Source organism: Acinonyx jubatus, chromosome E1 (genome assembly GCF_027475565.1).
Source record: "Acinonyx jubatus isolate Ajub_Pintada_27869175 chromosome E1, VMU_Ajub_asm_v1.0, whole genome shotgun sequence".
Lineage (NCBI taxonomy): Eukaryota > Metazoa > Chordata > Mammalia > Carnivora > Felidae > Acinonyx > Acinonyx jubatus.
The window spans coordinates 57,096,966-57,123,717 of NC_069397.1; the positions used below are offsets into that span (position 1 = coordinate 57,096,966).

General features: G+C 61.5%; 1 protein-coding gene across 10 annotated transcripts in view; it reads right to left on the reverse strand.

Annotated features, from left to right (window-relative positions):
* RBFOX3 (RNA binding fox-1 homolog 3) overlaps positions 1-26,752 on the reverse strand; it is a 416,501-nt gene that overhangs the window by 59,021 nt on the left and 330,728 nt on the right. For 2 of the 10 annotated variants that reach the window (XM_027052237.2, XM_027052238.2), the window contains exon 1: positions 18,935-19,368. The exons of 3 other annotated variants lie outside the window; for them this stretch is intronic. In XM_027052237.2, coding sequence (XP_026908038.1) covers positions 18,935-19,039 — 105 coding nt within the window. In that variant the 5' untranslated portion in view covers positions 19,040-19,368. Of the gene's footprint in view, positions 1-18,934; positions 19,382-26,752 lie in introns of those variants that run through there. 5 more of the 10 variants (XM_027052236.2, XM_053212666.1, XM_027052239.2 and 2 more) reach the window with 3 other exon arrangements.

Sequence of the window (26,752 nt, forward strand, 5' to 3'; positions counted from 1 at the left end):
CCAGCCCTCCTCCCCCGCTGCCCCTGCTGCGGCAGAGGGAGGACAGAGCTTGGGCGTGCTCCCGCCCCCTGTAACCCCGCGTCCCATTGGGCCAGCCGCACACTCCCAGCCTCACCTCGCCGAGCCTGGCATGATGGGGCATTAGCGTGGAATTGAATTTCCCCTTAATTACAACGGCCCACAGATACCGTTTAGTCTGTAATCGGGGAGTTAATGTGCTTTCCCCTCTTGCGAGGACGGGGCCGGCCGCGCACACGCGTTCTGTGTTCCTCCCGGAACCGACCGACGCAGGGGGGCCGGTCCCTCCAGGTGCGGACACCGGACGCGCTCACCTGCCCCCCCACCCCCACCCTGGTGAGACCCAGCCCCGCCTGTGGCCCAGGCGCACTGCATACAGGACGTCTGTGTGGCCGTCACATGTCACATGTCACACATGCATGAACCACCCTAATAGGCAGACGGGAGCATCATTTTTCCCCTAATTACATATTCAGCACTTCTGAGAAAATGAGATTTTAGTAATTCAATTGGACTGAGGAGCAGGGCTATAATAAAATGAAATTTGTAACAATCGTGCAGTTAAATTAGTTAAATGGAGAGGAAGAGGCTGTGGGAAATTGACCCCTCGATCTCCTAAGGACTAATCAGACATTTGAACTAAGTTGTGCTAACAAAGCCCTGGGGTGTTGCGGGCGGAGGCCAGGGGTCGGCAGGGGGTGGAGGGGACAGACAGGCGGGCAGGCAGAGGGCCGCTGGCCAGGGCAGACGCATGGGGACAGCGCTGGAGGAAGGCAGGGAGCAGAGCACAGGGAGAACGCAGGTGGCTGGGATGGAAAAGCCCCACAGCACACTTTCTGCATCTGGCGGTTCCCAAACTTCGGTGTGTCAGAGCACCCTGCCCACCTCTCCGTGCCACCTGGAGCCGGGAGGAAGTTGCCGCGGGGACCAAGGTCGGTGCAGGAGAGCTTGCAGGGACACTCCTGAGCAAGTGCGGGCACAGCGGGGGCTGCCTGGGGGAGAGACAGTGACAGCTGGCACCTCCCACCCCCAAACAGAGAGGCTCCAGCTGTGGGAGAGAAAAGCAGCTTCCCCTCCTGTCCTCCTGTGCAGCCCACTCCTCCCACCGCACACCCGCCCTGCCCCTGGTCCAGCCGGCCCCTCCGTGGAGCCCATGCACCCCAGGGACAAGGCATTCCATGAGCTGGCCCGGGGAAACACAGAGCTGCAGGCTGGCCCTGAACTCTGCGGGCCGGGGGCCTTTCTAGGGGAGGGAGGCCACCTGGCTCAGCCCTCTCGGACCCTCGGTGCCCTGGGCGTCAACAGGAGGTGTCCGTGCCAAGTGCCGAGAAGCCCTGGATCCCAGAACAGGGATGCAAGTCTGTAGGCTGGGGCGCCTGTGGAAGGGGAGGGGCGTGGAGGGCCCGGAGGCATCCTGCACACCCCCTTTCTGACTCTGAGCCAGACCCTCTGTTTTCAGGGAGCTGTCATCCAGGAGAACATCCTTCTGGGAAGACCCAGCCAAGAGAACAAGTCCCTGGAAGCTCAGAGCCAGAGGGTGGGATTTGAAAGACAGGAAGGTGGCTCGCCCAGCCACCCGCAGGGCCCAAGTTCCCTCTCCACCTGTGCCCGCGTACTGTGGGCTCCAAGCTGCCTGGGTGGGGAGCCCCAGAGGAAGGCCCCCGTGGCCTGCCTGTGCCGGCCAGCTTCCTGCCTCTGGCTGGTGCAAAAGCCGTGCAGACAGGGTGCCTCGCGCTGTCGGGGCCCCTGCCGGGGACCAGCAGGTGCAGCACCGTCTCCCTGCGTGTGGCTTCTCTGTGCCCAGATGCTTTGGGCGGCTCCTGGCCAGATGGTGTCCAGACAAGCCTGCTGCAGCCCACCCTGCCCCGGCCTGCTTGGGAGTCCAAAGTCTGCCCCTTATGCTGAGCCTGGCAAACGTGGCGGGGGGGGGGGGGGGGCGCAAGGCAGGCGGCCAGCTCTGACGGGGGTGGGATGTGCCCCCTGCCCTGAGCAAGTTCTAGAGTGTCAGCAGAAGCAGCTTCCTGCTCCCCTCGGTTGGCAGGGCCCACCTTGGGGGCCGTGACCCCGGCAGCTGGGACTGAGGCAGAGGGGAAATCAATGAAGAAGCCTGGAGGTGTTGGTGGAGGCAATTCTTCCCTGGCTGCTTCTGGAAAGAATGGCCCGCAAGTCCCAGGCCCTCTGGGAGGGGTGGGCTTTGCTGCGATCCTCAGGTTACCCATGGGCTCTCGGGGCTGCAGGTGTCGGGGGAGGCGGGGGGCCCTGGGGCAGGATGCTGCAGCCACATCCAGGGGGTGTTGGGGAGACAGGACGGCTCACGGCATCAGGACTCCCCGAGCGTGGCCCCAGGCCCAACGCTTTCTGGGGTTATTCCGTTAATACTCCAATTCCCCCAGATGCAGGTGCTGGTCTGCAGGGAGAATCAGGAGGCCGTGGGGCCTCTCTCAGGGGGAGGAGGACGAAGGTACCCTCCGCCTGGTCAGACCCCCTCCCCAGGGTGGGCAGCACTTTCCCCTTCAGTGTGGGGGCGAGGGCTGCTTTGTTCCGAAGCTGCTTCGGAACAAACACCTTTGGGTGCATCTAGGAAGGGCCACCTTTGCCAATGACAGTGGCTTCGCTGGTGGCCTACAGGGCAGAGGACGCCGCAAAGACAGCGGGTTCTCCGGGCTGTGGATGGGGCCCTGCTCTGAGCCTCACCTGGGTGGCGGGGTTTGGAGCAGCTGAGCTGGGGGGCAGGGGACCGGGCACACCCCGAGTTCCCCCTGTGCCCGCGTCCGCCACGGGACCCCGCATCTTGCTCATCCCCCACTTCTGGCGCCAGGAACAAAATGGGCACCATCTGCCAAGGAGAGACCCGGCCACACCCCGGTCTTCCCAGGGAAGAGGGAAGCGCCCAGGCCCCAGAGCAGACACAGCCAGACCGAGGCGGGAGGGGGGCCGCAGGGCAGAAGGGCTGTACCCCTGCCGTCCACCCCAACGCCCCGGGCTGGCTCCTCCCCGCCCAGCCTGTCTCGAGCCATTCAAATATTTATCTTTGTTTCATTTTCCAAAAGGGGAACAAAGAGAAGGCGATGGAGAGAGGAGAAAAAATCCAAGTTTCTCATTTGAAAGTTAATTAGTCTAATTAGGTCTAATTAAGAGCCCCCAACACAATGCAGCTCGCAAATGAACTGCCAGCTCCTTATTTCCTCTGGTTCTCATTTCAGACGGAGCCGGGGAAGCCTGGAAGGGGGCTGGCACGGTGGGGTCCCCTCCCTCTGGGGGGGGGGGTGCAGACGGGGGGTGGCCGCACGGAGGCAGAGCTCGCAGGCGCGGATTCCTGCACAGAGGGCCTGGCCAGGCTGATGGGAGGGACTCACACACAGTTCCTCTTCCTGTCCTACGAGCCGGCTCCTTGGGCATCGGCCGGGGCGCTGTCTGACCCTGCTCTCTGGTTTGACTTCAGGCTTTATTTGCACCAGGGTCTGGATGCCCCCCTCTCCTGGGGTCTGTGAGTTTGCACACCTTAGGTGAGGTCAGACAGTCTCGAGGGGCTGAGTCCTAGTTTGGGGGCCTGGCGCCTGCCCCCCTGGCTGGGAGGGAACAATGACCCACAGACCCTGGGTTTACTGAGTCCCAGGGACGTGCGTGAACACTGCAGGGTTCTGTACCGGGCACTGCCCACAGCCGTGATAGGGACCCAAGCGTGATGGGTGACCAATCTGTCTTTGCCTCGTCCCCTCCCATCCCCTTCCCCATCCCTCATGGGGCAGGAGCCGGGCAAGCCCGGACCCCTGAAAGGACACAGGAGACCCAGCTCCACGCATTACCCAGGCCTGGGCCCACGTTTCTGCGTTTCTGGGGGCTCCCACCCAGCACAGCCCCGGGGAGGAGGGTGCCGGCCATCAGGCCCGCAGTGGGGGCAGCGCTCAGGACAGGAGGCTTGGGCAGACGGCAGGGGAGCCCGCTACGAGGTGTCGACCGCCCAGGGCTCCCACGAAGGCTGTAGACCCAGCAAAGCAGCAGCGGAATGGCTGGAGGCGTTGATTTCTGAACCAAGATCAAAAGAATTAAGTAGGTTTAGCTGTGAGCCACAGATGGCGGGGGGACCTTATCTGTGCAAGGAGGTAGAGGGGCTTCAGGAGAGTCCTGAGCTAGGGCACAGCTTCAGGGACAGTGACGCTGGACAGCCAGCACTGAGGTCCAGGGCGGGAGGCCCCGATGGATGGTGTGTTCCTGAGCACACGATGCGGCGGACGGAAGTGTCGGCGGTGTGGACCCCACCCACCCTGCCCGCCAGGGCTGCCCCCAAGTCAGGTGTGGCGAGAGAATCAAAACAAAGGAAGCCAGCAAAGAACTTCTCAGGTGATGACTTCTGTCCTTTGGCAGCGATGGTCGTACAGCCACACGTTTATTAAAAGTCACCCACCATACACCCTACGGTGGGCGAAGGTCACGGCAGGCAAGTTAGACTCAAAACCACCAAGGGGCAGAAACCTGGAGTCCCTGCTCTCCGGGAGAAACGCCCTCAAACAAGTGACCGCATGGAAACCAGGGGGAGCGGGGGGCTCTGCAGGAGGTGCCTCAGGGTCAGCTCCGTCTCCCTAAGACGGGCACGCCACCCCCACCTTGGTCTCTCTGTGCCTCAGGTTTTCTTTTCTGTAAAATGGGCTGATGGCCTCTGGGCTGGGCTGCTGGGAAAACTCAAGGAAGAGCATGCCGGGCCAGGTACGAGGCTTGAGGACATCCTCCCCCCACCTGCTCTGCGGGGTCTGCGACAGGCCCTCTCTATCAGGCACGAGGCTGGAGACCTCGCCTGCCCTCTGGGGACACACCTGCCCTCCGGGGTCTCCATCAGGCCCCCTCTGCGGCGGCACTGATCTGGAGGGGTGTGAACGTCCCAGCACCACACTGCGCATGCGGGTATGGCAGTGATGCACGGCCCCCTTGCAGCCTCCCGTGGGACGCAGCCCTTTCTCGCCCATCGCAGGCGTGGCAGGGGCCCTGAGCCCCACCTTACAGAAAGGGCACCGGGGCCCTAAGCCGCAGTCTCCTGACCTCCCAGCCACCCTGTGCTGGCATCCTCAGCCCTCACCCCAAGCCTGCAAACGGCCTGGGGCAGGGTCTGCCTGCGACCCCAGGGGGAGGGCCCCTTGGTGGGTGCCTCAGTTTCCCTGGTGCACCTGTGCTATCTCCCGCCTGGATTTCTTGCTCCACATCTTCCCGGTCGGCCCCACCCAGGGTCCTGGCCGACCTGGAGTCAGAGGGCGGCCGGAGATGCCAGAGGGGCCACGGGAAGCTGTCTCTCTTGGCTGCTGGATCCTCTTAGGGTCCATTCCAGTCCCCCCACTCTCAGGGGCAGCACAGAGCCTACAAGGTTCTAGCAATTTCCAACCCCCGCAAGGAGGAGGGAGGGAGAAGACGCACAGCTGAAGAGGGTGGGGGTCCCCGGCTGGCTGCGAGCCACAGGGCCAGGTGGGGGGTGGAGAGCTAGGGGCCGTGGTCAGTCCCGGATTTATGGGAGCTGGGTAACAGCAAAGCCACCACGAGAGACTCCACCGCCCTGAAGTCTCTGGGCACACGGCCCACTGTGACATCCAGCCCCCAGGGCCCCGGCCGCTCTGTCCCCCAGCTCCCTGGGAGCCCTGGCGCCCCCGGGGCCCACTGGGAGGCTGCACAGGGTGAGGAGCAGGAGGTCAGGCCTCCCATGTACGCCTTCAATTCTGCATGAGGATAATCACTGTCATCGACTTGTGAAGGGCATAATCGCACCGCATTTGCTCCAGCCCAGGTTTAAACTGTTAATTTGCTACACGGAAATATTTAAGATAAACTACACACTTAGTGACCTTGTTTTAGCGATTCCTATCCTGGACTGAGTGTATCTGCAGCTTTAAAGAGGCCACAGCATCCGCCATCCCCGGCCTGGGGCTGGCCACCGGGGCTGCACCGGCCACTATCCCCCCACCGGATGTGACGGAAGGAGGCACAGACGGCCCACGAACCCATGAGGAAACTGAGGCCAGAGGCCCGGCCCGCCCAGGGAGGCCCGACTTTGGGACACTGAGGACTCTGCAGGAGGCTCTGGGCACTGGGACAGAGACCGTGGCCCAGCAGGGACGAAGGCTGCTTGCTGGCTCATCCTCCCCGCTCCCCCTGTCCTAGCGCCTGCCCCGGGCCCTGCGTCATGGAGATACACATACCAGCCCGGAGAGCCACTCGCTCTGCCCTCTCCCCAGTCCCCAGTCCTCAGCCATGCTGCGGCCGTGTCACACGGGCCGTCCCTGGAGACCACCGCATCACACACGCACACGCTCTCGCCAGGCTGCCTGCTGGCCCCAGACACCTCTGAAACGGCCACCCGGGCCCCTGCCCCGCCTCTGCCAAGGGGCCCCTGCACGGTGCTGGGGCTGCAGGAGTCTGAGCGGCCGGCTGGCCCTTGGAGCTCAGAGACGGGCACACACGTCCCCTCTGGCCCAGGCACTCGCTCGATGGGCATCCCCTGTCTGGGCTTCGTCAGAAGAAACCAGACGATTTCCCACACACCCTAGGCAGGGCCAAGGCTCGGACCGAGATGCTAGAATACCAATAAGGAGACCGAATTGGGGAAGTTCAGGGGCCCCCTCCAAGCTCCCCCCTCCTCTTGCTCCCAAGCCCACGCACTCACCTATCCTGTGCAGCGCGGGTGGGTGAACCTCTCCCACGAGGCCCCTCTGGGGGCCAGCTGAGGGTGGCTCCTCGGGTCACACCCAGCCCAGGACCGAGAAACCGCTCCCCCCCACACCGTGCAAGCCCTCGAGGGCAGGGCCCTACTGCTCCCCACTGCAGGCGCCCCCCCCCCCCCCCCACTGCAGAGCCCAAGAAGCAGAGGGCCCCAGACGGTAGGGCTCTGTTAGTGTGCCATGTGCAGAGGAGGTAGGCCCAGAAAGAGCAGCAGCCTGGGGGCTGCCCAGGGGCAAGGGGCAGGGCCAGGGCACCGGCTGCTTAATGCCTAGGGGACAGAAACGTTCTGGAGTCAGACACCGGCGATGACTGCAGAGCCTCATGAGCCTATGGAAACCAGGGGGCTGCGCACTTCGCACGGGTGTGTTTACGATACGGGTTCTATCTCATTAAAAGGAGACCACACGGTGAGACGGGAAAAACGGTGGGTGGTGGAGATGAGCCACGCTTGCTTGCCTCCAGAACATTCCTGCCCCTTGAGCTTTGGAACCCCTGCAAGGGGTTGGGAGGGCAGACCCCGCCCCAGCTTGGTCACCTCCCTGCTGCTGTGCACGGGCTCGGAGCAGGTGCCTGGCTGGCTGCACAGGGCAGGCCACCGGGTCCCCGAGGCCGCCAGAGGCAGGGTCTTAATCACGCAGGTTCACGGAGTACCTTCCACGTGCCAGGCTCTGTTCTAGGTGCCGGGGAACCGGCAGTGAACAAAACACACAGGAGTCCTTCCCCTCCTAGAGGCAGGCAAATCAACAGGTTCAGCATAAAACGGATCAGGTGTCCATAAAGGCTATGAAGAAAACTACAGCAGGGGAAGGTGAGAGACGGGTTGGGGGGGGGGAGGGGGACGGAGGGGTGTGGGGTGGCTTAGCGACAGTCAAGAAAGGTCTCACGAGAGACAGCCGCGTCTTGAAGAAAATGAGAGCATGTCAGGCGGGCGTCTGGGGACTGGCAGTCCTGGTGAGAGCCACACGCCCTCCCGCCAGCTAGCCAGGTGCACCCCCAGCCCGGCTCAGGCTGCCCCTGGCTCGTCGGCCTGTTCTCCCCCCCACCAGACCCCATGCCTGGAACCGCCCCGGCCCCTCATCTGTGAGGCCTCCCCAGGTGGTGCGGAGGTGAGCATTCTCTACTCGGGACCCTCTCTGCCCCTCCCTCAGATGCTCTGGCTCCCGTCACCTTCTGCCCAGGAGCCTGTCTTAGGAGGCCGCCTGCCGCCTGGCCCCCAGCCCCTGCCATGTACTTCCCCGGTGGGGACGCTGGGGCTGCAGGGTGGGGCCGCCGCCTCTCTGGAGCGAGGCGCTGGGTGGTCCCATCTACCTTGCAAATAAGCCCTGAAGCATGTCTGAGGGCAGGATTCGGGGGGCCGCCCGGGTTGCAGCCGGGCTCAGACCAGATGTCAAGGGAGAATGAGAGATGAAGGGTTAGTTAAGTTGCCAAAATCATACAGTCAGGCCTTCATATCTGTCCGCTGCACCCTCTCTGGTCCAGCTGAACGGGCTGGAAAGGAGGCCAGAAGAGGGGGCAGGGCCTGAGGGTCCTCCTCTGGGACGTGCAGCCCAGTCTGGAGCTTGCAGGGGGAGGGGGGAGTCCGGGGCTGGCGGGGAAGGCTTCTGTCCGCCAAGGAGCAAGGGCCCCGGGGCTGAGCGCACAAACCGGGGTCAGGGCCACGGCCACAGGAACGGCCCACCCAACCATGCATCAGCACCAACCTCAAGCCAGAAAAACCACCAATGCCACAGGGACCCTCCTTCTCCACAGTCCGCGTGCACGGGGGGACGTGCAACATCTTCCTCACCGAGCCCACCGTATCCCTGTCCCCATGGCCCACCCCTGGGTCAGGCCCCGTTATCTCTTGCCCTGGCTTGTAGCCTCCTTTTTCCGTCTCAAACTCACCTTCGTCGCCTGCAGATCTGATCATGTCGTGGCCCTGCTCGAGGCCTTTCACGGTTCCCTACTGCCTACTGAGAAAAGCCCAAGTTTCTCCCCCAAGACCCAAACACACCACCACTGTCACTCTCTCCCTTGAGCTCCAGGTTCCAGGCAGTCGAGGAAGCTGGCCTGAACGCACTCGCCCCTCTGTCTCTCTCCCTTTGAGATGGTCTAGATTCACCACTGATACCCGCGGCAGAGCCCGGCTGCTGTGAGCCGCCTCCCCAGATCGCCTGCTGGAACCGGCCTCCTTCCTTCCAGACCTGCGCTGCCCCCCACAGCAGCCACCGGTCACATGTGGCTGCTGGGCATCTGAAACGTGGCTGGTCCGATGTGCAACGTGCCGTGAGCAAAAAATACAGAGTGGACGTCGAAGATTTAGCGTGAAGAAAGAATGCCAAGTATCTCGGTCACGTTTACGTCGATTACCTATTGCCACCAACGTATTCTGGACCGGGTGAAATCAACTAGATCCCTCAAGTGGATTTCATCTGTTTCTTTGCAACTTTGGTAAACGCAGCTGCTGGAAACCTCGGTGCCCTGGGTGGCTCCCATTGAACCTCCGTGGACAGTCCTGCTCCGGGTCAGGGGTTGGCAAACTTTTGCAGCGAATACTTGGCACTTTGCGGGCCATATGGTCTGTGTTGCAAGCGTTCTGCTCTGCGAAGGCGGCCGCAGACGGCACGTAAACAATGAGCGTGGCCGCATTCCAGCAGAACTTTTTATAAAAACAGGCGGGCGGGGGGGGGGGGGGTGGATCGGGCTCAGCGGTTTCTCCTGTAGGCCGCTGGCTTCCAGACTTTTGAACAGGACCACTTAGTACGATGTACTTTTTTAAAATTTTTAAAAAAATGCTTGTTTATTTCTGACAGAGAGAGAGGGACAGAGCATGAGCGGGGAAGGGGCAGAGAGAGAGGGAGACGCAGAATCCAAAGCAGGCTCCAGGCTCTGAGCCGTCAGCACAGAGCCTGACGCGAGGCTCGAACTCACGAACCTGAGATCGTGACCTGAGCCGAAGTCGGATGCTCAACCGACTGAGCCACCCAGGCGCCCCCGATGTATTTTTTTTTTAAGGGGAGAAAGGGGGAGATTGATTTCAGCGGCTGGCCTTTTATTTTTTACCAAATAAGGACATCAAAAAGAGAGGGGGGGGGTGGAAACAGCAGGTCTCACTGTCACTTAACTATAACAGGCATTTTATACACAAAAGCAGATTTATGCTTATGGGCAGAAAATCACACCATTTAGAGTTTTGCTTTTTCCACTCTGCCGCGGGCAGGTGGGGACTTTGTTAGGAACACAGAGCATGTGTCCTAACACAGACGGGCACGAGCAAGCTGGAGGGCGCGATGGGACTCAGACCTGCGGTCACAGATCCCGAGGCCACCCTGTCCTTACCCTGAAACACGCCGAGCTCTAGAGCGGCGTGACTCCCCCAGGCATTCCGTCCCATGCCGATTCTGATGGAGGAGGCTGCATTTCTAGCTGGCTCCCTGCGCTGCTGGTCCAAAGACCAGGCTTTGAGCAGCGAGGCCGACTGAGTTCTGTGTTGTCCAGCGGCACTTTCTGCGACGATGGAAACGTTCCGGATCGGCTCAGTCTGTTAGCCACGACCCCACACGAGCACGGGGCCGTAGAGACGTGGCTAGTCCCAACAGGTATGTGATGTACATGTACCGGACTGCAAAGACTTAGCGCAAAATGTAAAACGCAAACCACCTCGTCAATAACTTACTTCACACCGATCACACGTGGCGGTGATTTTCTGCGACGTATGGGGTTAAGCAAAACGTACTACCGAAATTCATCTCATCTGCTGCTTCTCACTTCTAAGTGGCTACCATAAACTGTAGACTTTCCTACCAGCTGGCTCCATATTTGCACCGGACGGCATTGTTCTAGAGCCTCTGAGACATGTGAGTCACCCAGCCTCTGTTGAATGCCTCCGGTGACAGGGAACTCATCACTTCCAAAGACAACCAATGGGAGATTACAGTTAGAAATGTCCTTTGAGATTTTCCTTTATTATTTTTTTAATTTTTTGAAATTTACTTTTGAGAGAGAGAGAGAGGGGGAGAGAGAACAAGCCAGGGTGGAGGGGGGGGCAGAGAGAGGGAGACACAGAATCCGAAGCAGGCGCCAGGCTCTGAGCCATTAGCACAGAGCCCGATGCGGGGCTCGAGCTCACAAACTGTGAGGTCATAACCTGAGCCAAAGTCAGACGCCCAACCGACTGGGCCACTCAGGTGCCCCAGAGATTTTCCTTTAAAGCCACCGCCCCTTCCCACTCTCTGGTCCTGTCCAGGTCTGTCCTTCCTGATGTGCCCGCCTGCTGACCTTCCAGGACCGTCAGCCTCTCGAGATCCTGTTTGAGCCTGGAATGCCTTCTGCTCATTCTCCTGACCGATCATCCATAAACACGCCTGGTTCGGCAGTGCCTTTCCCACCAAAAACGGAACAAATCCCCAGGCACAGGCTCTCCATTTCTAACCCCACCTCCCACGCCAGGCAGCCCTCGCTGGTGGCTGTGCTGCTTTACTGATGAGAACCTGAGGCTCAGGAGGACGGCAGGTTGTGCAGAGCAGAAATCAGACCTGGCCCTGGTTTTTACTCCAGGCTTTACCCCGGCACTTCCCCGTGTGGATGGCGACGGCAGTGAGTTCTTGCTTGGCTCCCCGTCTAGTGGGACACTAGAGGTCGTGGGACCTCCCCTCCTCGTACACAGTCCGAGATTTGCACCCACCACATGCGGAAGCTGAACCGGAGGAAAGGGGTTGGCCTCAATGACGTCTTAGTGACTCCCCGACCCCAGATGCATCGTCAGGGTGATGCATTCGCTCAGGGGCTCAGGAACTTGCGTGTTTCTTTTGCTTGCTTCCCTCTGGTTCCCCTTAACAGCTTGCTGAAGTTCCTTCTGAATTCCCGACCTGCTCGTGTCCACCAAGAGAAGCAGGAGAACAAAGGAAGCCACCGAGGAACGAGGGAGCAGGGCCCCTCTCTCAGCCAGGCGGCCCAGCGTGGAGGCAGAGGGACGAGGGGAACTTCCCTCCGGGACGCCCCCAAACGCTGGGTGGTAGGTTCCCCGCGGTGGGGCAGAGAAGGGGCAGTTTTCATCGTCACAGCGGCTTCCTTCTGCCTTCGCAATGCCTGCCTACGACCACACGCTCCCACGTACGCCGCACACGAGCACTGCGGTCTGATACCTGCGCCTGCACGCCCGCCCGCCGGACACACTGAAGCCGCCTCCTCGGGGTGACTAAGAGGCTGGACAGCATGCCTGGGTTGGTGACGATGGGGCACGTATGGACCGGGAGGGGGGCAAGAAGCAGGAGTCTCTGCAGCCCCCACAGCCCTCCGGAGGGGAAGGAAAGAAAAAGCAAAATCCCACCTTGGAGACACAGAAGCCTGGGCCTGGCAGGGAAGACGTCGGCTGGCCCCCTCTCTGCCCACCGGGGTGGACCCCGCACGTGCCCTCGTGGCCACGTTCGGGGGGACACGTGCTGGCCACTCTTAGAACTCCTCTGTTGTGACTGAGTGGAGCCTGTGGCCCCAGGGGGCACAGGACTGGGGGCGGGGGGGGGGGGGGGGGCTTTGTTTCCAACTCTCCCCCCAGGGCCCTAATGTAGCGCCTGGTACCAACAGCTGCCCTGTGAATAATTCGTGGACGCCCTGGGGGTGCCGCCCTCCCCCTCCTCTGCCGACTCTCTGAGCTGCTCAGGGGCACAGAAGCTACAAAGACCTTGATGGCCCCTCGGAGCTCCTAACCTGCGGGAGGACGGGACTTGCTTCCACTGCCTCTCGAGGCTGCCGCAGGTGGGCTGGGCCCGGCTGGCCCCAGAGCCTCCCCAGGCCTCCCGTGAGCCCCCCGGCTGCAGCCCCAGTGGGCCTCCTTCAGAACCGGGCTCGCTCTCCCCGGGCACCCAGACACCACGGACCACACCTGCCGCGCCGGCGACACAGAAGCCCGCAGCCGGTGCAGCTCCAGGCTGCACAGCCCCTGATGGAACCACGTAGCGATCTGCCCGTGGGCCGGCAGGCTATGGCGGGGCCCGGAGGGGGTCATGCAGGTTGGCCAGGGTTCAGAAGATGGGAGGGGGCGAGAATCCCCCGGGGGGAAGAAGACACGGGTGAAGGGGAGAAACAGGGAAAACGAAAATGGGAAGGAAGAGGAAGTAGGCCGGGAAGGAAGAAGGGGGAGAGGCTCAGAAGCACAGAAAATTCTGGAAGCGAGAATGGACACGAAGGCGGATGACAAAGGCTGGAGGCCAGTCAGGAAGCACAGAGAGAGGGGCTAGGAGGACAGAGGCCGATGGCAGGCGGGGACAGCCATGTGCAGCCTCACGGGGACCCCAGAGGTCTGGGTCGGCTGGTCAAGCCCTGGCCTTGGGGAGTAAGGGAGCCCTGTCGGCAGCTGCCGCTTCTTGGCACCTGGGTTAGAATCAACCCCCTGGTCACAGAGGCCCTCGAGGGTCCCTTGATCCCACACCACCAGGAGCTTTGGACGTTGCCCACAGGCCCGCTGCCGGCTGGGTTAGGAGTCAAGGCCCGCAGGCCCCATCCCAGGGCTGGCCTGAGGCGCTGCGGGCTCCTGCTCTCTCCCTGGAGCCCCACATTCCACTCTGAGCCACCTTCAGGTGACTGTCCCCAGGACCAGAGAGCATGTGGGCCTGGACCTCAGCCTCACCTCCTGCAAGGACAGCGGCCACATGTGATTCCCAAGCTCTATGGCTCAGCACCTGCCCGGCTGGTGTCGTGGGCACAGGCTCTGGGCCATGCCAGGGGAGGGGACAGGCCGCGGGCAGAGTCGGCCCTGCTGCAGTGTCCTTCCCTGCCCTCTGCTGACCTCCCAGCACGCCCGCTGTGGCCTGCTTAGCCCCGTGCCCCACCATGCTTGCTCCCCGGCCCTGCCAGCCAGACGGGCCAGGAAAGCCCACAAACTCGGGTCCTGGTGTGGGGCCGTCAGCACGTGGCTTCTCTGTACTCGATAAGGACCCGGAACCTGAGTACAGGGGGGACCCACTCCTCAGACTCACTGGGGGTCCCCAAAGGCAGGGAGGATGATGGCCAAGCCAACCCTTCACTTCTGATTCCGGGAAACAGGGTACGTCATTTGAACCTCAGCCTCCCGCCGTAGCTGTGAGAGACGGGTGCAGGCCTCCTTGATGGAATTGGAAAATCCCGCAAACGCTGTCCCGAGAAGGGTCGGCCACTCCCCACCTGCTTCCGGGACCACCCCCAGCCCTCCGGGCCCCGAGACACGCACGTCTGTCCACATCGCGGCGCGCTGGCTTGGAAAATGCCCCACGCGCCCCCACCGCTGGGCAGAGGCGCCGCGCAGGGCAGTAGGCCCTCTGTGCAGACTTCGTGCTCCGCTGGGTCTGAACGCCCAGCACCTGGCCTCTCCTCTGTGGAGCGCCCTCCACCTGTGCCCAGGGCTGGACCTGCCCGCCGCGGGCCACCTGCCTGCCCGGCTCCTGTGCCCATCATCCGCCCAGCGCACAGAGCTCCCCACTCAACGCTCTTCGGAGAAACCCGCGTGCCCGCAGAGCAAGATGCAACGAGGCAGGCCACTTCCGCTCTCCCCAACCCAACGGGAACCTCCGGAACGCTGTTGGCGACAAGTGTGTGGGCAAGATGAGAGTTCAGGCCGTGTGAGGGCTCCCGTCGGGTCACTTCTGTCTCGCGCGTGGCCAGGAAGCGGTCAGAGGGCGGGACCTCCTCGGTCCTCGATACCCCCCCAGCCCGAGGCTTCTGGGGTCGAAGCCAGGCTCTGCTGGTCAGTGGCTTTATGAGTCAGCACGTCACCTGGCCTCCACGTGCCTCAGTTTCCCCAACTGTAAAACGCGCACGTACGCTCAGCAGACTCCGCAGCAAGTGTGAGCCACCAGAGGGAAAACTGGGTAAGAAGCCACAGAAGCCGCGACCAGGGGACAGCAACAGAGCAGACGTGGATCGCGTGCATTGCCCAAGACGCGGACACGCTTCTGTTCGGTTGCCTGCCCCTCCCGTTGGCCGGGGCGTACCCACGGGCACGTTCTGCCACCTGGAGCCAACGTGTCTCAGACGGGGGTTCCTGGAATCACACCAAGGCGACAGGCCAACTGCCCAGGGAACGGAGACGGCCGTCAGGCGTGCTCGGACTGTGTCAGAAGGGGCGTCCCCTTTGCTACGGTAATTAAACCTACTAAGAGTTCCTGCGTTAGCGGGTCCGCTACCCACCCCCCCCCCCACTGATTATTAATAGAAGAGCTTCCTAATGAATCTCAAATAGACCCCAGGATTCCCTGACCACTCCCCCCCAGAAGTCTTTGGGTTCCACACCCCGAGGGAACGCATCTTGTCAACAACACCAAGATGCGGCCTGCCTCACACTGGAAGCTGCGTGGAAACACCACATCCTCCACGGAAACTTCCGGTGATTGCCAGTGTTGTCGAGGGCACGCAAGGCCATCTGTGATTTCATCTTGATTAAGAACAGAAGGATGATGAGATCAACAGAGCTCCAAACGCGGCCCGCAGGAAGGCCCCAGTGCTCGCGGTCTCCAGGGGCTGCTGTCCGTGGGACCAGCCAGCATCCTGCCGGCACGGCCCCTCCTCTCGGTCGCTGGCGCTCCCTCCTACGAAACCTAAGGCGCCTGTATCTCTCCCCCAGAGCGAGTTCCCGGCTTTGCAATCGGATATGGTGATAAGATTCCTCTATAGGGCACTGCAGCTTAGTAAGAAGTAATTACTGTGACAAAATCCCATTTTGTGGCACAGGGGTCCCCCCCCCCCCCATTCTTTACAACTTTCTTCTACTGGAGCCCAGACAAGGGCCTCACAGGGAGTGTTGCTAATGTTCTAGATTTCTAGACGAGCTCCTTCTTGCTCTGAAAGGTGACCGGTATTGACCTCACCCCTTGCCGGGCTGGCCGCAGTGCACCACGGATGACAGCACCCCAGGATCCCTAGGTGGGGCCAGATGTAGGGGGACTAGGGCTCTGGGCCGCCCTGTGGGAAATTGAGGGCCCAGTGGCGGGCCGGGCAGGTGGGGACACAGCCGCTGCCCGGGGCTGCTAGGCTAGGCTCTTAGCGAATGCCAGAGCCCAGCTGCAGCCGGGTTTCTCCCGGTGCTGGGGGACCTGAAGTTTGTCCAGCGGACAGTCGGAACTCTGACAAATAAATATCAGCACCACCGAGACGCTGCGAGAAAGGATGCCCGGCAACGAGCATCTCTAATGAATTACAGAGTCACTGCGTCCCAGAGGGGACGCGGCCCGTCCTCTGCACACTTGGGGTCCAGCCCGTGCAGCGGGAAGAGCTTGCCACGTTAACAGAGAACGGCATTCTGCTGGTTGAGGTTTTACGTTCTAATTTCAAGTTTGAAAGACGGTAGGTTTCCGACGCTTGCCTGTTTAAATGCTGTATCTTAATGCGCCGCAAACCACGTCTCTTGTCTTGCTTGATTTCACGTATTTGCTCCTGCTCCTGTTATCAAACGTGCTGCCGAGACTGAACACACAGCCTACATGCGGCACCAAGGCGCACTCATGCAGACCTGCAACTCCTCGGTGGGGCTGCGGGGGAGGCGAGCTTGGATTCTGGACACCCGGCCAGGGGCCGCCCCAGGCCCCCTCCTCACATGGCCTCCACTTCCAGGGGGCACAGGAGGCTCTGTCTCACTCCCAACGTGGTTTGGGACAAGCAGGGTCTCCAACTAAGCGTCATTTTTTGTCTTGCATTGGCCCTGGACCACCAGACCTGCGTGAGCTCCTATTAACGTGTGCCCCCAAAGATAGCCCGGAAACGGCTGCATTAAGATCTTCCCCGGCCCACGGAGACACACGGCCACCTGCTGCGGAAATGCCTCATAGAAAACAGGGTACTTCGGAGCTTGGCCCCAGTGGGCACGCTCTGGCTTTCCCAGAAGCAATTCTGCTCATGGCTGACACCCACTCGGAATGGCTACAGCTCATCGGCATCTTCTTGCTTTCCCGCCGCCCCTACAGAAAGTTCCAAATGCCGTTAGTTGGGGACGCAGTCACCCAGCCCTGGAAGAGTCAGAGGGCCTTCCTCACCGGTCCTGCTGGCGCGTTCACCCCAACTATGAGCACACGTCTGACTCTCATCAAGATGATGCCAACATCTGGCATTTTCGAGAGGCTGGCTGGTACTTCATCCTAACTCAACCCTCCCATTCAGCCTGGGAGGACAGGACGCTTTCTCCGAGGAAGATCCTGAGGTTCAGAGAGGGGACCTGACTTGCTTAACACAGCCAATAAGCCCTGGGATAGCCTCCAATCCTACTGTCTGCAGAGGGGGCTGGAGTCCCTTCTAGCAGCCCAGGGCACACGTTCCGGTGGCCATGGAGGGTGGTACAGATGCTTGCTACCTGAGTGGTCTGCCCCGTGACTTCACCTGTGAGCTTGTTAGAAATGCAGATTCCTGGGCCCCACCCCAGAGATCCCCAAGCGATTGCTGTACTCATGGAAATTTGGGATGCCCTGGAAGGCTGACCTCCCGGGTCCACCCTGACTGCGTGCAACTCACGTGATGATGGAGAATTTCGGGAGTCGGCCACGGCTCGGGCTTGGACACCTGCCTGCCTGGGGGCAAAGGGGTCCCCTCAGCAGTTTTTGTGGCTATTGAGCTGTGCCCAGGACTGCCCCAGATGTCACAGGTGGTCCTATGGAGGGTGGGATCAAGGGCCAAGGTCTCTGGATCCCAGGCCACTCCGGCTGCCCTTTGCTCCTCACCTTCAGGCAGTCCCCCGGCCCTTCCTCTGCAGTTGCTGACGTGTTCGGCGATCCCCACTGCGTGGATCCTAGTAAGGGGCTGACCTGAGTACCCAGCAGTCCAGGGGCTGACTGACCTGGCTCGGCTCTGAGGGCCCCGTCTCTGCCTGCTGTGTCCACGGCTCCTCCTGAGCCACCTGCCATGGTCCCTTCTTTCTTGGCTCTCTGGAGAGCCCAAGGGGCACAAAAAGACAAGAACCCACCATCCAAAGGCCCAGCTCCACCTGGAGCCTGTCATCGTCTCCAAGAAACACACACTTCTGGGCTCCTCTCTTCAAATGCATACATGGGAGAGACAGCGGGAGTACACGGTCACTTAAGGCTATTAGGCCTGGCCTGACCCTGACCATCAGCACTGCCATGACACCGACTACCTTCTGCTTCCCACCTCCACACCCAGCCCAAAGTGCACACCTGGTCCTAAGGGAGCCCTCCCGCTGGGTTGTGCAGGCCCCAGGACAGCCAGCCCGAAGCTCTCCAGGCCTCACCGGGCTTCTTCCTTCAAGCCCCAGGCCTCTTCAAACAGGCAGCCGCCCCCACCCCTGCAGGCCCAAGCAGAGGTTCAGGGTGCTACACATAAAAAAGGCAGCCCCACAGTGCCAGGAGGAAGGACAGGCCCCGAGGTGTGGGCGGCCACGGTGGGTGAGGCAGACTACCGCAGCCCCCAGTCGGCTCTGGCTGGGCTGGGACTGGGAACAGCAGCCCGGAGAGACCAAGGGGCCTGGGGGAGGCGAGGAAGGCCCCTCTCCGTCTCCAATGCAGGCCTGGGACCGCACCGATTCCGCATTGGGTGGGATCGCAGGACCCCCCGCCCCGGCACACCACGGCAGGCGGGCAGGCAGTAGCTGATGCTCTGCGCTCACCTCCCCTAGAGCGTCCTGGGGATTTTGGGGGCTCAGCGTCGCTCTGGCTTTCTGCCCCCCTCACCAGCCGGAGCTTCCTGCGCAGCCCAGCCGATTGCAAAAGTCTGGCCCCAGCCCCCTCCCCGGCCGGAGCTCCCGGGCCTCCCTCGCCGGCCCCACCAGGCGGGTGGCCCGTCTCCCCCGAGGCCCGCTCGCGCTCCCCGCTGCAGCAGAGCTCGGCGCCCCCGCCGTCGCCCCCGCCGCCCCCGCCTCCGCGCGGCCCCCCGGCTTTCCCGACGCGGCCGGGGAGGGGGGGGGTTCCCCGCCCCCCGCCCTCGCGCCCCCCGCGGCCCGGCGCGAAGTTCCCCAAAGTGACCGCGGCGACGAGAACCCCCGCCCCCTCCCCTCCGGCTTCCCCCGAGACTCCGCCCGCCGCCCCCTCCCGCGCCTTCGGAAAAGTTGCGAGCGACGCCCCAAACTCCGGCCCCCCGCCCGGCGCCGCGCGCGCCCCGGGCGACCCCGCGCTCGGCCGCCGCTCCCCCCGCCGGGCCCCGGCGCCATGACGCGGGGAGCGCAGCGGGGCCCCGGCGGCGGCGCGGAGGCGGCCGAGCGCGGGGTGGGCGGCGGCGCGGGGCGCACGTGCGCCGGGCGGGGGGCCGCGCCGGGCCGGGGGCAGCTTACCTGTTGGAGGTAGAGGAAGGCGGGCGGGCAGGGCACGGAGTGCGGGAGCATGCTGCCGGAGTTGGACAGCAGGAGGCAGCCCGAGTTCGCCATGGAGCACAGCATGGGGCGGCAGGGGGGCGCCCGGCGGCCGGAGGCAGCTCTGCGCTCGCTACGCGGCTCGCACCCTCCGCGCGTCCCTCGGTGTGTGCGCGCGCCCAGCCTCCCGGGCGCCCTCTCGGTCTCCTCCTCCTCCTCCTCTTCCTCCTCGGCCCTCCCCTCCCCCGCGCGGCGCTCCTCAAGAGGGAGGCATGGACGGCGAGCGGCGCGCTACTGCCCGGTGCTCCCCTGCCCCGGCGGGGGTGCTGGGGAGAGCGCGCGCGAGAACACGGCCCGGTAGGCTGTGTGCGCGAGAGAAGGGGTGAGGGCAGCGGGGGAGCGGGCGCCCGTCACTTTGGAGCCACCGGAGCCCTGTCTGCAAAGAGTGGCGCGTGTGCGTGTGAGTGCGCGCGTGTGCGCGCGTGTGTAGCGGTGGGAGGGGGAGCCCCTGGCGTACTCCAACATCAAACAGAGCCCCGCACCGAGGGAAGAGAATCCGGAACGACGGCGCGACAGCTGATCCCACACTTAACCCCTCGCCCGCCGGCGCCCTCCCCCCGGGCCCCTCCGCGGCCCTCCTCCTCCGCGAATCCGGCGGCCGCCCACTCTCCCCCCCACCCCCCCAACCCCCCATCCCCCCGCCGCGGGGTCGGGGTCTGGAATCTCCCTCCGGCCTCGCTGTGTCCGCCGGCCGCTGCGGACAGGAGCGGCTCTGCGGCCCGACCGGAAGGCGCTTCGTCCTGCTTGGCGTTCAGAGAGGCGCCTCTCATAAGCGAGGCCGGCTCCGTGGCGGGGATGTCGGTGATGTAATGAGGGCATCTACGCAGAGGCTTCCGAGCGGGGAATGCTTCTCGGCTGCCCAGAGCTTGGAAACCCAGCTGGAGCCCCAGGGGGCTTCTCCCGCCCTCCCCTTGGCCCCCAGACCCCATTTACACCATAGGCCTGCCACAGGCACATGGTCTCGTGAATATTTAATGGGGGGGGAGGGGGGACAAGGGGCACTGTTCACAACGCATCCTTCCCTCCCCGTCCCCAAACACACGGGACTTGGTGTGCGCGCACAATGCAGCAAGAGAGCACATGTACCCACCTCTGAACCCAGTCCCTGCCTGGCACGGGTCCTGATTGTCCCCTGCAGCATCCCTGTCACAGGTGTGTGTGTGTGTGCGCGCGCGTGTGTGTACATCAATCTGTAGTTCACCAGCCACACACACCCCCACGGGCCTGCCACACGTTTACGCTGGACAGATGCCCCTGGCCAGGCTCAGTGAACCAGGACAAGCCACAGGTGAACCTGGCCGTGAGGGACCGTCTGCTGCTTGCCACCGTTCGAGGTCGAGACGGCAGGGAGATATACCTGACTAACCACTGGCCCCACTTACACATGCTCCCCTGGGCAAGGGGAGAATCCCAAATATCCAGCACCAATTCTGGACTCACCTGTCTTACCCAAAGGCACCCGTGATTCCCTTTCACTTCTGAGAGTGAGCCCCTACTCTGGAGAGAGGAAGGACCAGGACCACCTTAGGATGGGATGACCACCAGCCTGAGAAGCAAACGGAGGCCCCTTCGCACGCTCTGTGACTTCAGGGAAGCCGCTTGTCCTCTCTGGGCTTGCATTTCCGCACCTGCCCTAGAGGTTGGGTGGATGATGTCCGAGGACACGTCTTATGGTGCTCACTGCAGGACGTGTCCGTGAGGGTCACTTAGGAGGAAGCAGGGAGGAGGGGACAAGGATGGGCTGAGCATGGGCTCCCTCCAGGCACTGTCTGGAGCAAGCTCGGCTTGAACAAGGCAGGCAGGCGTGTGCCCCTTGGACACCTCAGGTCTCAAAGCAGCCTGCACAGTCCCTTCCTTAGAAGGAGAGGGGTACAGTGTCCGGAAGGCAGGCAGATAGCAGAAGGGGCAGAGAGGAAGGGACTGCCGTGGGGAGAGCCGGCCCCCGCCAAGCAGTTGCGCTTGCCTGACCCTTTTCCGGAGTCCTACTCCGTGATCCTCCCACGGGTGGGGTTCGCAGGCGTGGCTGTGGACTTGCAGAGGTAGCCCCCTGCCTTTGGGCTGGATGGTTATTGGCTCGTCTCCCGGACGAGGCTCCCCAACGGCCTGAGACAGCGGTGGCGTGGCCGGCGCTGAGGTCTGGGGCATCTGAGGGAGGGGACCTGGCCGGGTATAGCATTTGCGAGGGGACACCTTGTAGAGGGCTGTCCTGTGGAGGCTGGCACCCCAGAGTGGCCCTGGCTGCAAGAGCAGGGGCGGCCCTGCGGGCCTCTTGCCTCCCAAGTCCTGCTGTCCTGCCCTCCTGTTTCAGGAGACTCCCCTCTCTCCTGTTGTCGCCTCCCAAGCGGCTCGTTCCCTGGAGGACATTCAGGAATCTGGGGCATCTGTGTGGCGTTCACCCCCCAGCCCTGGGCTCCACGTCCACTCTCCATGGGAATCATTCACTCGTTCATTTGCCTTTGTTACCAAGCATCTACTGAGATCGAGGCTTTCTCCCTCCCCATAGAGGATTTGAGAGTCTGTCCTAATCATTGCCCAACACATAGGAGGCACCGTTTGCGGGCTGCCTCTCCTGCTTTTCCTTATCGAGAACCCACTATGTGCAGACAGGCATTGCGCCAGGCGCTGGAGCTACAGAACCAAAATTCTCTGCCCAGGAGTGAGTGTACCGTCTGGTGGGGAAAGCAAGCCAAGACTACAGCTTATTGGGCTTAAGACCTGTGACAGCCCAGGATAGTGGGAGCTCAGGTCTGGGGTGAGCTTAGACTTGGGGTTGGGTCAGGGAAGTTTTACCTAGAGGGACCCCTGAGCTCAGTGGTTGGCCCCACGGATGCCAGCCGTGGCACCGGGATGGTTTCGGGCACTCTTGCACCTGGTCATCTGCGGGGCCTTTCAGCCCAGCCACCTGGCTTCAAGCCTCACCTCCAGAGAGTGTCAGGCCCGGGGAGCATGTCTGGACACCTGCCTCCATCAGCCAGCTAATCACACCCGGGCTCCAGGGAGAGAACAGCAAAACAGAATCTTAAAAGCCTCCAGAAGAAGGATTTGAACAATGTTGCGTGTCTGGCTTATTTCTCAGGACAGGGGGCTGGTGTGCCCACCACCTCTTGAGCTGTGCCACGGGCTTGTGGCTTCCACTTTGAGCCAATTATGAGCTGACAAACTGACACAGGCCTCTGTCCACTGGGCGTTGTCTTTGTGGGGGGCGGTCAGGCCGCTGAATATTTAGCCCATCTGGTCTCCCCCTCAAGAGTTGAGTGTTGGGAGAACAGGAAATTTGCTGGCTGGGTCACAGCATCGCCCCAATGCCTGCAATGGCACCTGGCAGGGATGAGTGCCCTTGTCCCTGCCCTGTCACCCCCACCTCAAGGCTTATCCTGATGCTGAGTGGGCCACGGTGGCCAGACGGGCTTGCAAACACAGGCCCTGAGAAGCCTGGGCAAAGCTGTTACAAGAAACCAGAGCCCCTGGGGTTGGCGAGACTTTTCCTCCACAGGCTGGGGGAGAAAGGAGGAGAGTGGCCCGTGCTCCCCCAGCAGCGCTCCCGGGAGCACCCCGGGGGCACAGAACACATCTATGGTGACTCTGAGTCTGAGTCTGTGCCATCCCGACCGTCAGGAACCCTGCCCTCCTCCGGGGCCTAGACAGTGACGTGCAACACTGTTCAGGTCCCCTGGACTCCTCCCAGCCCTCCAGAGCCCCTGGTGCCTCCTGAGTAGTGGGTGGGCGAGGCCCGGGGCCCCGGGGCTCTGCTACCCCCGCTTCTGGGGTGAAGGGAGGCTGCGCGCTGGGAAAGGCTGTCAATCCAGTGCTAATATTCACTACTTTAAAAAAAGAGCCAAGGAAAAAAATATCCCTTTCGCCCTGAATCTGAGAAAGCCCTTGTTAGGGAGGCAGAAACTGAACTGTAATTATTTCTGCGCTCCTGGGCACCACTATAAATATCAGGCAAGGAGGCACCTCAAAAGGTCTGGATGGTTCCAAGGCTTTGGAGATCTCCTGGCTCCTTCCTGCCCCACCCCCCACCCCGTGTCACCTTCCCTGGAGGAAGCCCTCCTGTCTTGCCCGCACTTTCTGGGAGACCCAGGCCCACGTAGCCTTGCAAACACCCTCAGTCTCTTTGGTGCGCACCTCTGTGAAATGGGGACTTGGAGTCTCCCTGGGGAAGGGTACGCCACAAAAGAATTCAAGATGGCCCGTGTTTCTAACAAAAGGTGGGCACGACTCTGTGGTCAAATGATCCGGTGCAGTGCTGCCCGTGACGCTTGTCCCATCCTTTGGGAATTCCCAGGGCCGTCTGTCAGGCACGTCCCAGCAGGAAACCAGAAGTCTCGCAATCCCTTTAAGGGAGGTTGGGTAGGGGGCTGCGTTACTATGGGCCTGCCCCTCTCTCCCCTTCTGAGTGCCCAGGCTGGCGTCCTCGGCCGTCACCTACGCCGGGAGGACAGCCTGGAGCTTGGCAAAGGCGTGCCAGGACAAGGGGTGAGCTCACCGTCTCCGGTTGCAGCGGGGCCATAATCGACAGAGACAGCGTGCTCCGTGCTCTAGCAGAGCCAGATCTCCCTGCCCCAACGTCGGGGTATTTGGCACAGGCTTGGGCATGAGCACCGGAGGTGGGGGCGAGGAGGCGCGAGCTGCAGAACCATACGTGGCGTCTCCCCGGTAGGGTGGGCTCGGGTGGGCATGGCTCAGGGAGCGTTGTGGGTGCGAGGGAGGGTGGGGTGACCCAAGAAGCCTCTTCCATGGGAACCAACCAGCTGAGAGCTCTTCCAGGGGGATCACACCCCAATTCCACGGCTGAGGGAACTGGACTGGAGTCAGGGGAAAGCCCCCGGCTGCTGGGGGCGCCTCCAAGAGACACCACTGGGGAGATGTCAGGTTGAGGACAGGAGGCCCTTTGTCTTCATGTAGAATGTGGGAAGCCCTCAGATCCCCAAAGGTGACGGCTTGCTTCCTTACTTTGGGATGGGGGGAGCATTTTCTGCCTCGTCCACGTGTCCAATTCACCCAGAAGAGCAGAGGAACTGGGGGGAGGGGGTGGTCAGCCCCTGTGACTAAGGGGACTGCTCCTGGCCAGGTTGGGAGTGAGCTGCCCTGGCTGACGAGGCCACACTGGAGGTGTCCAGCAGAGGGCCCACTCACACCGGCCAGAGCCTCCCCTTTGCAGCCAGGCCTGCGAGCAGGGGTTGCTGGGGATGCTCCCCGCCCGTGGGCCCCTCTGCACCCCTGAGCCACGGAGCATTCGGCAATGCAGAGGGGAAGCCAGGCCAGGCCCGCTCCGGGCTGCCAGGGCCAGCACCCACCTTCCAGCCCAGCAGCACCCCCTTCACACCCACTGGTGCTGCCCCCCTGGTCCCAGCAGACTGCAGCAAGAGTAGAAACCAGCGTGCAAAGGAAGTTTATTTATCTGTTTAATTAAGAGGCGCTTGCCCATCGTCTCACTTACAACCCTGTCCCGGCAAAATTAAACAGAATAAATATAGGAAGACTGAAAGCAAAGGGCACACTCGAGATATACAGGCAAAGCCAGAAGTTGCACGGGGTTGCGGTTATAAGCACATCTTTCTTTGGCAAGTTCCCCTCCCCTCGGGGCCCGGGAGCCAGAGGAACGCGCTCAGAAAAGGGGCTGTGGGTGCCGTGCGGCTCTGCTCTTTCCACTCAGGACTATTGCCAAGCTTTATTTATTTTGAATGAGCCCCCAGGACTTGTGCCTTCTCCTCTTCTGGAGCGGGGGAGAGAGCTCATCACAGAGCAACGAGAACATCTGAAAGCAGCCAGTGCCGTGAAGCTCTACCTTGGGGCTTGGTGGGTAAGAGGCCTCGGCAGCTGCAGCTCTGAGAAGCTCTTTGCAGGCTCCTGCTGCATCTGGGCCATGAGCTCCTGGCAAGGAGGCAGAACGGGCTGAGAGAGCTCGGGAGAAACAGACCTGTGCTCTATGGTGCCAGCTGTGGCCAAGCCACCATTCAGGGGATTGGCCCCAGAATCCCACACAAGCCGGAGGAGGAAGGGGAGCGGAATTTTTATTTCTGTCTCTGATAGAAAGCTTCAAGAGCCTGAAATGTTTGCTTAAACATCCCAGGAACGAGAGTGTCCAAGGGGGGAAAAATGGCGATTTGCTGTCATTATTGATTCCCAGCTATAACAATACCTCGCATTTGCTCAGTGCTTTCTCAACTTTTTCAACACCCCTTAACGTTGTCTCATTTCACTGGATCCTCACAAGGTAGACAGGGAAGGTACGATAATGCCCATGTGGTCTACAGTGGCACTTCTAGGGTCACAGAGGTGGCCCAAGGTCACACAACTAGCTGGAGGCAGGGTTTAGGCTGGAAATGAAGCCTGCTGGCTTGCAGATTCTCAAGAACCTCTCGCCTCTTTCCTACAACTGTGCTTGGCTCACGTGATTCTGTGAGTGTCCCCATCATTAGCACTTGGCTCTCTCTCCTAACAGGATCAACCCCAAACCAAATCTGTTAATGTAATCGTCATTTGCAATAGCTTGGGCATTTACTAATCACACCACTGCTCAGGCTGCACAGCAATTATCTCAAATTTCCTCTTTCTCATTAGGCAGGAGGTCGCCAGAACTCAGTAGGGTTGCTGAACCCTATGATCAAACCAAGGAGAGAAGCGGCTGTTGGACAGAGGCAGACCTTCCACGGGGTTCCTAGCTGATCTGCCACGAGATGCTTGGTTTCCTACATCCTCGTCCCGCGCTCTGAGCTTGGCCTGCCACGGGGAGTCTTCCCGTCCTACCTAAATCTGTGCATGTCTCCTTGGTGCCCTGTGCCAACACCAAAAATGGTCACAGAGAAGAAAGAGTCCTGAGAGGCACGGGAAGTCTGCGTATTAGCTTGGAGGTGAAGATTCTAGCTCTTTACTGCCCACCAACGAAATGCCCTTGGATGGCTGGGTGCCCAGGACAGACATGACCAACAACAGCCAGGGCAGGGCTCGTGTTACAGGTTTATCACTGTCAGAGGTTGCGGGGCAAAGGAAACCCTACATAACTCACTGCTCCACGGAGCCTACCCAGGTAAAGCACTAAAATCACCCTCCGCACCCCAATGGCTGCCCTTCAGCACCAGGGACAGCTCCAGCCCCTTGCTCTCAGCTCACCCTCCTTTGCTGGAAAGGAAAAGAGGGCTCACAAGGTTAGGTCAATGGAGCCAGAAGGCAATTCAGAATCATACAGTCCAGTCCTCTGCCTTCTAGCTGGCAGTCACTGTAGCCTTCAGGGACAGGCGCCGTCTTTTCATTGGAAATTTTTTTCTTGAAGCACTCCACTGAGGGAGACCCTGACATCTCTCTGGGGAGTCCATTCAGATTTTTATCACCCGGACTGTCAAGAAATTCTGCCTTGTGTCTCCAACAAACCTTTCCACTTTAATTTTATTCAAAGGCAAAAAGCCTTGAAGGAGGGCCAAGGGGGAGGTTGGACCAGCAGCCGAGGCCACTGTCCCCTACTCTAACTCCCAGGAGGGGCGGGGGGTCACCCACCAGAACTTGTAGAACAAGGCTGTGTGCTCCAGGGAAGGGGTCCCCAATGGCAGCACGGCACGCTTCAGGTGCTGAGAAGGGAGCACCACGCACACGACATGGGCGGCACTTTGGGAATCTCCCATGGCTGTGGCCAGCATGAATCTGTGTCAAGTTCAGTTAGGACTGAGCTGGGGAAACAAGGCATCGGGGGCCGCTAAGCAGACAGCCATGGGAAGGGGGTCAAGGTTTGTTCCTTCATCC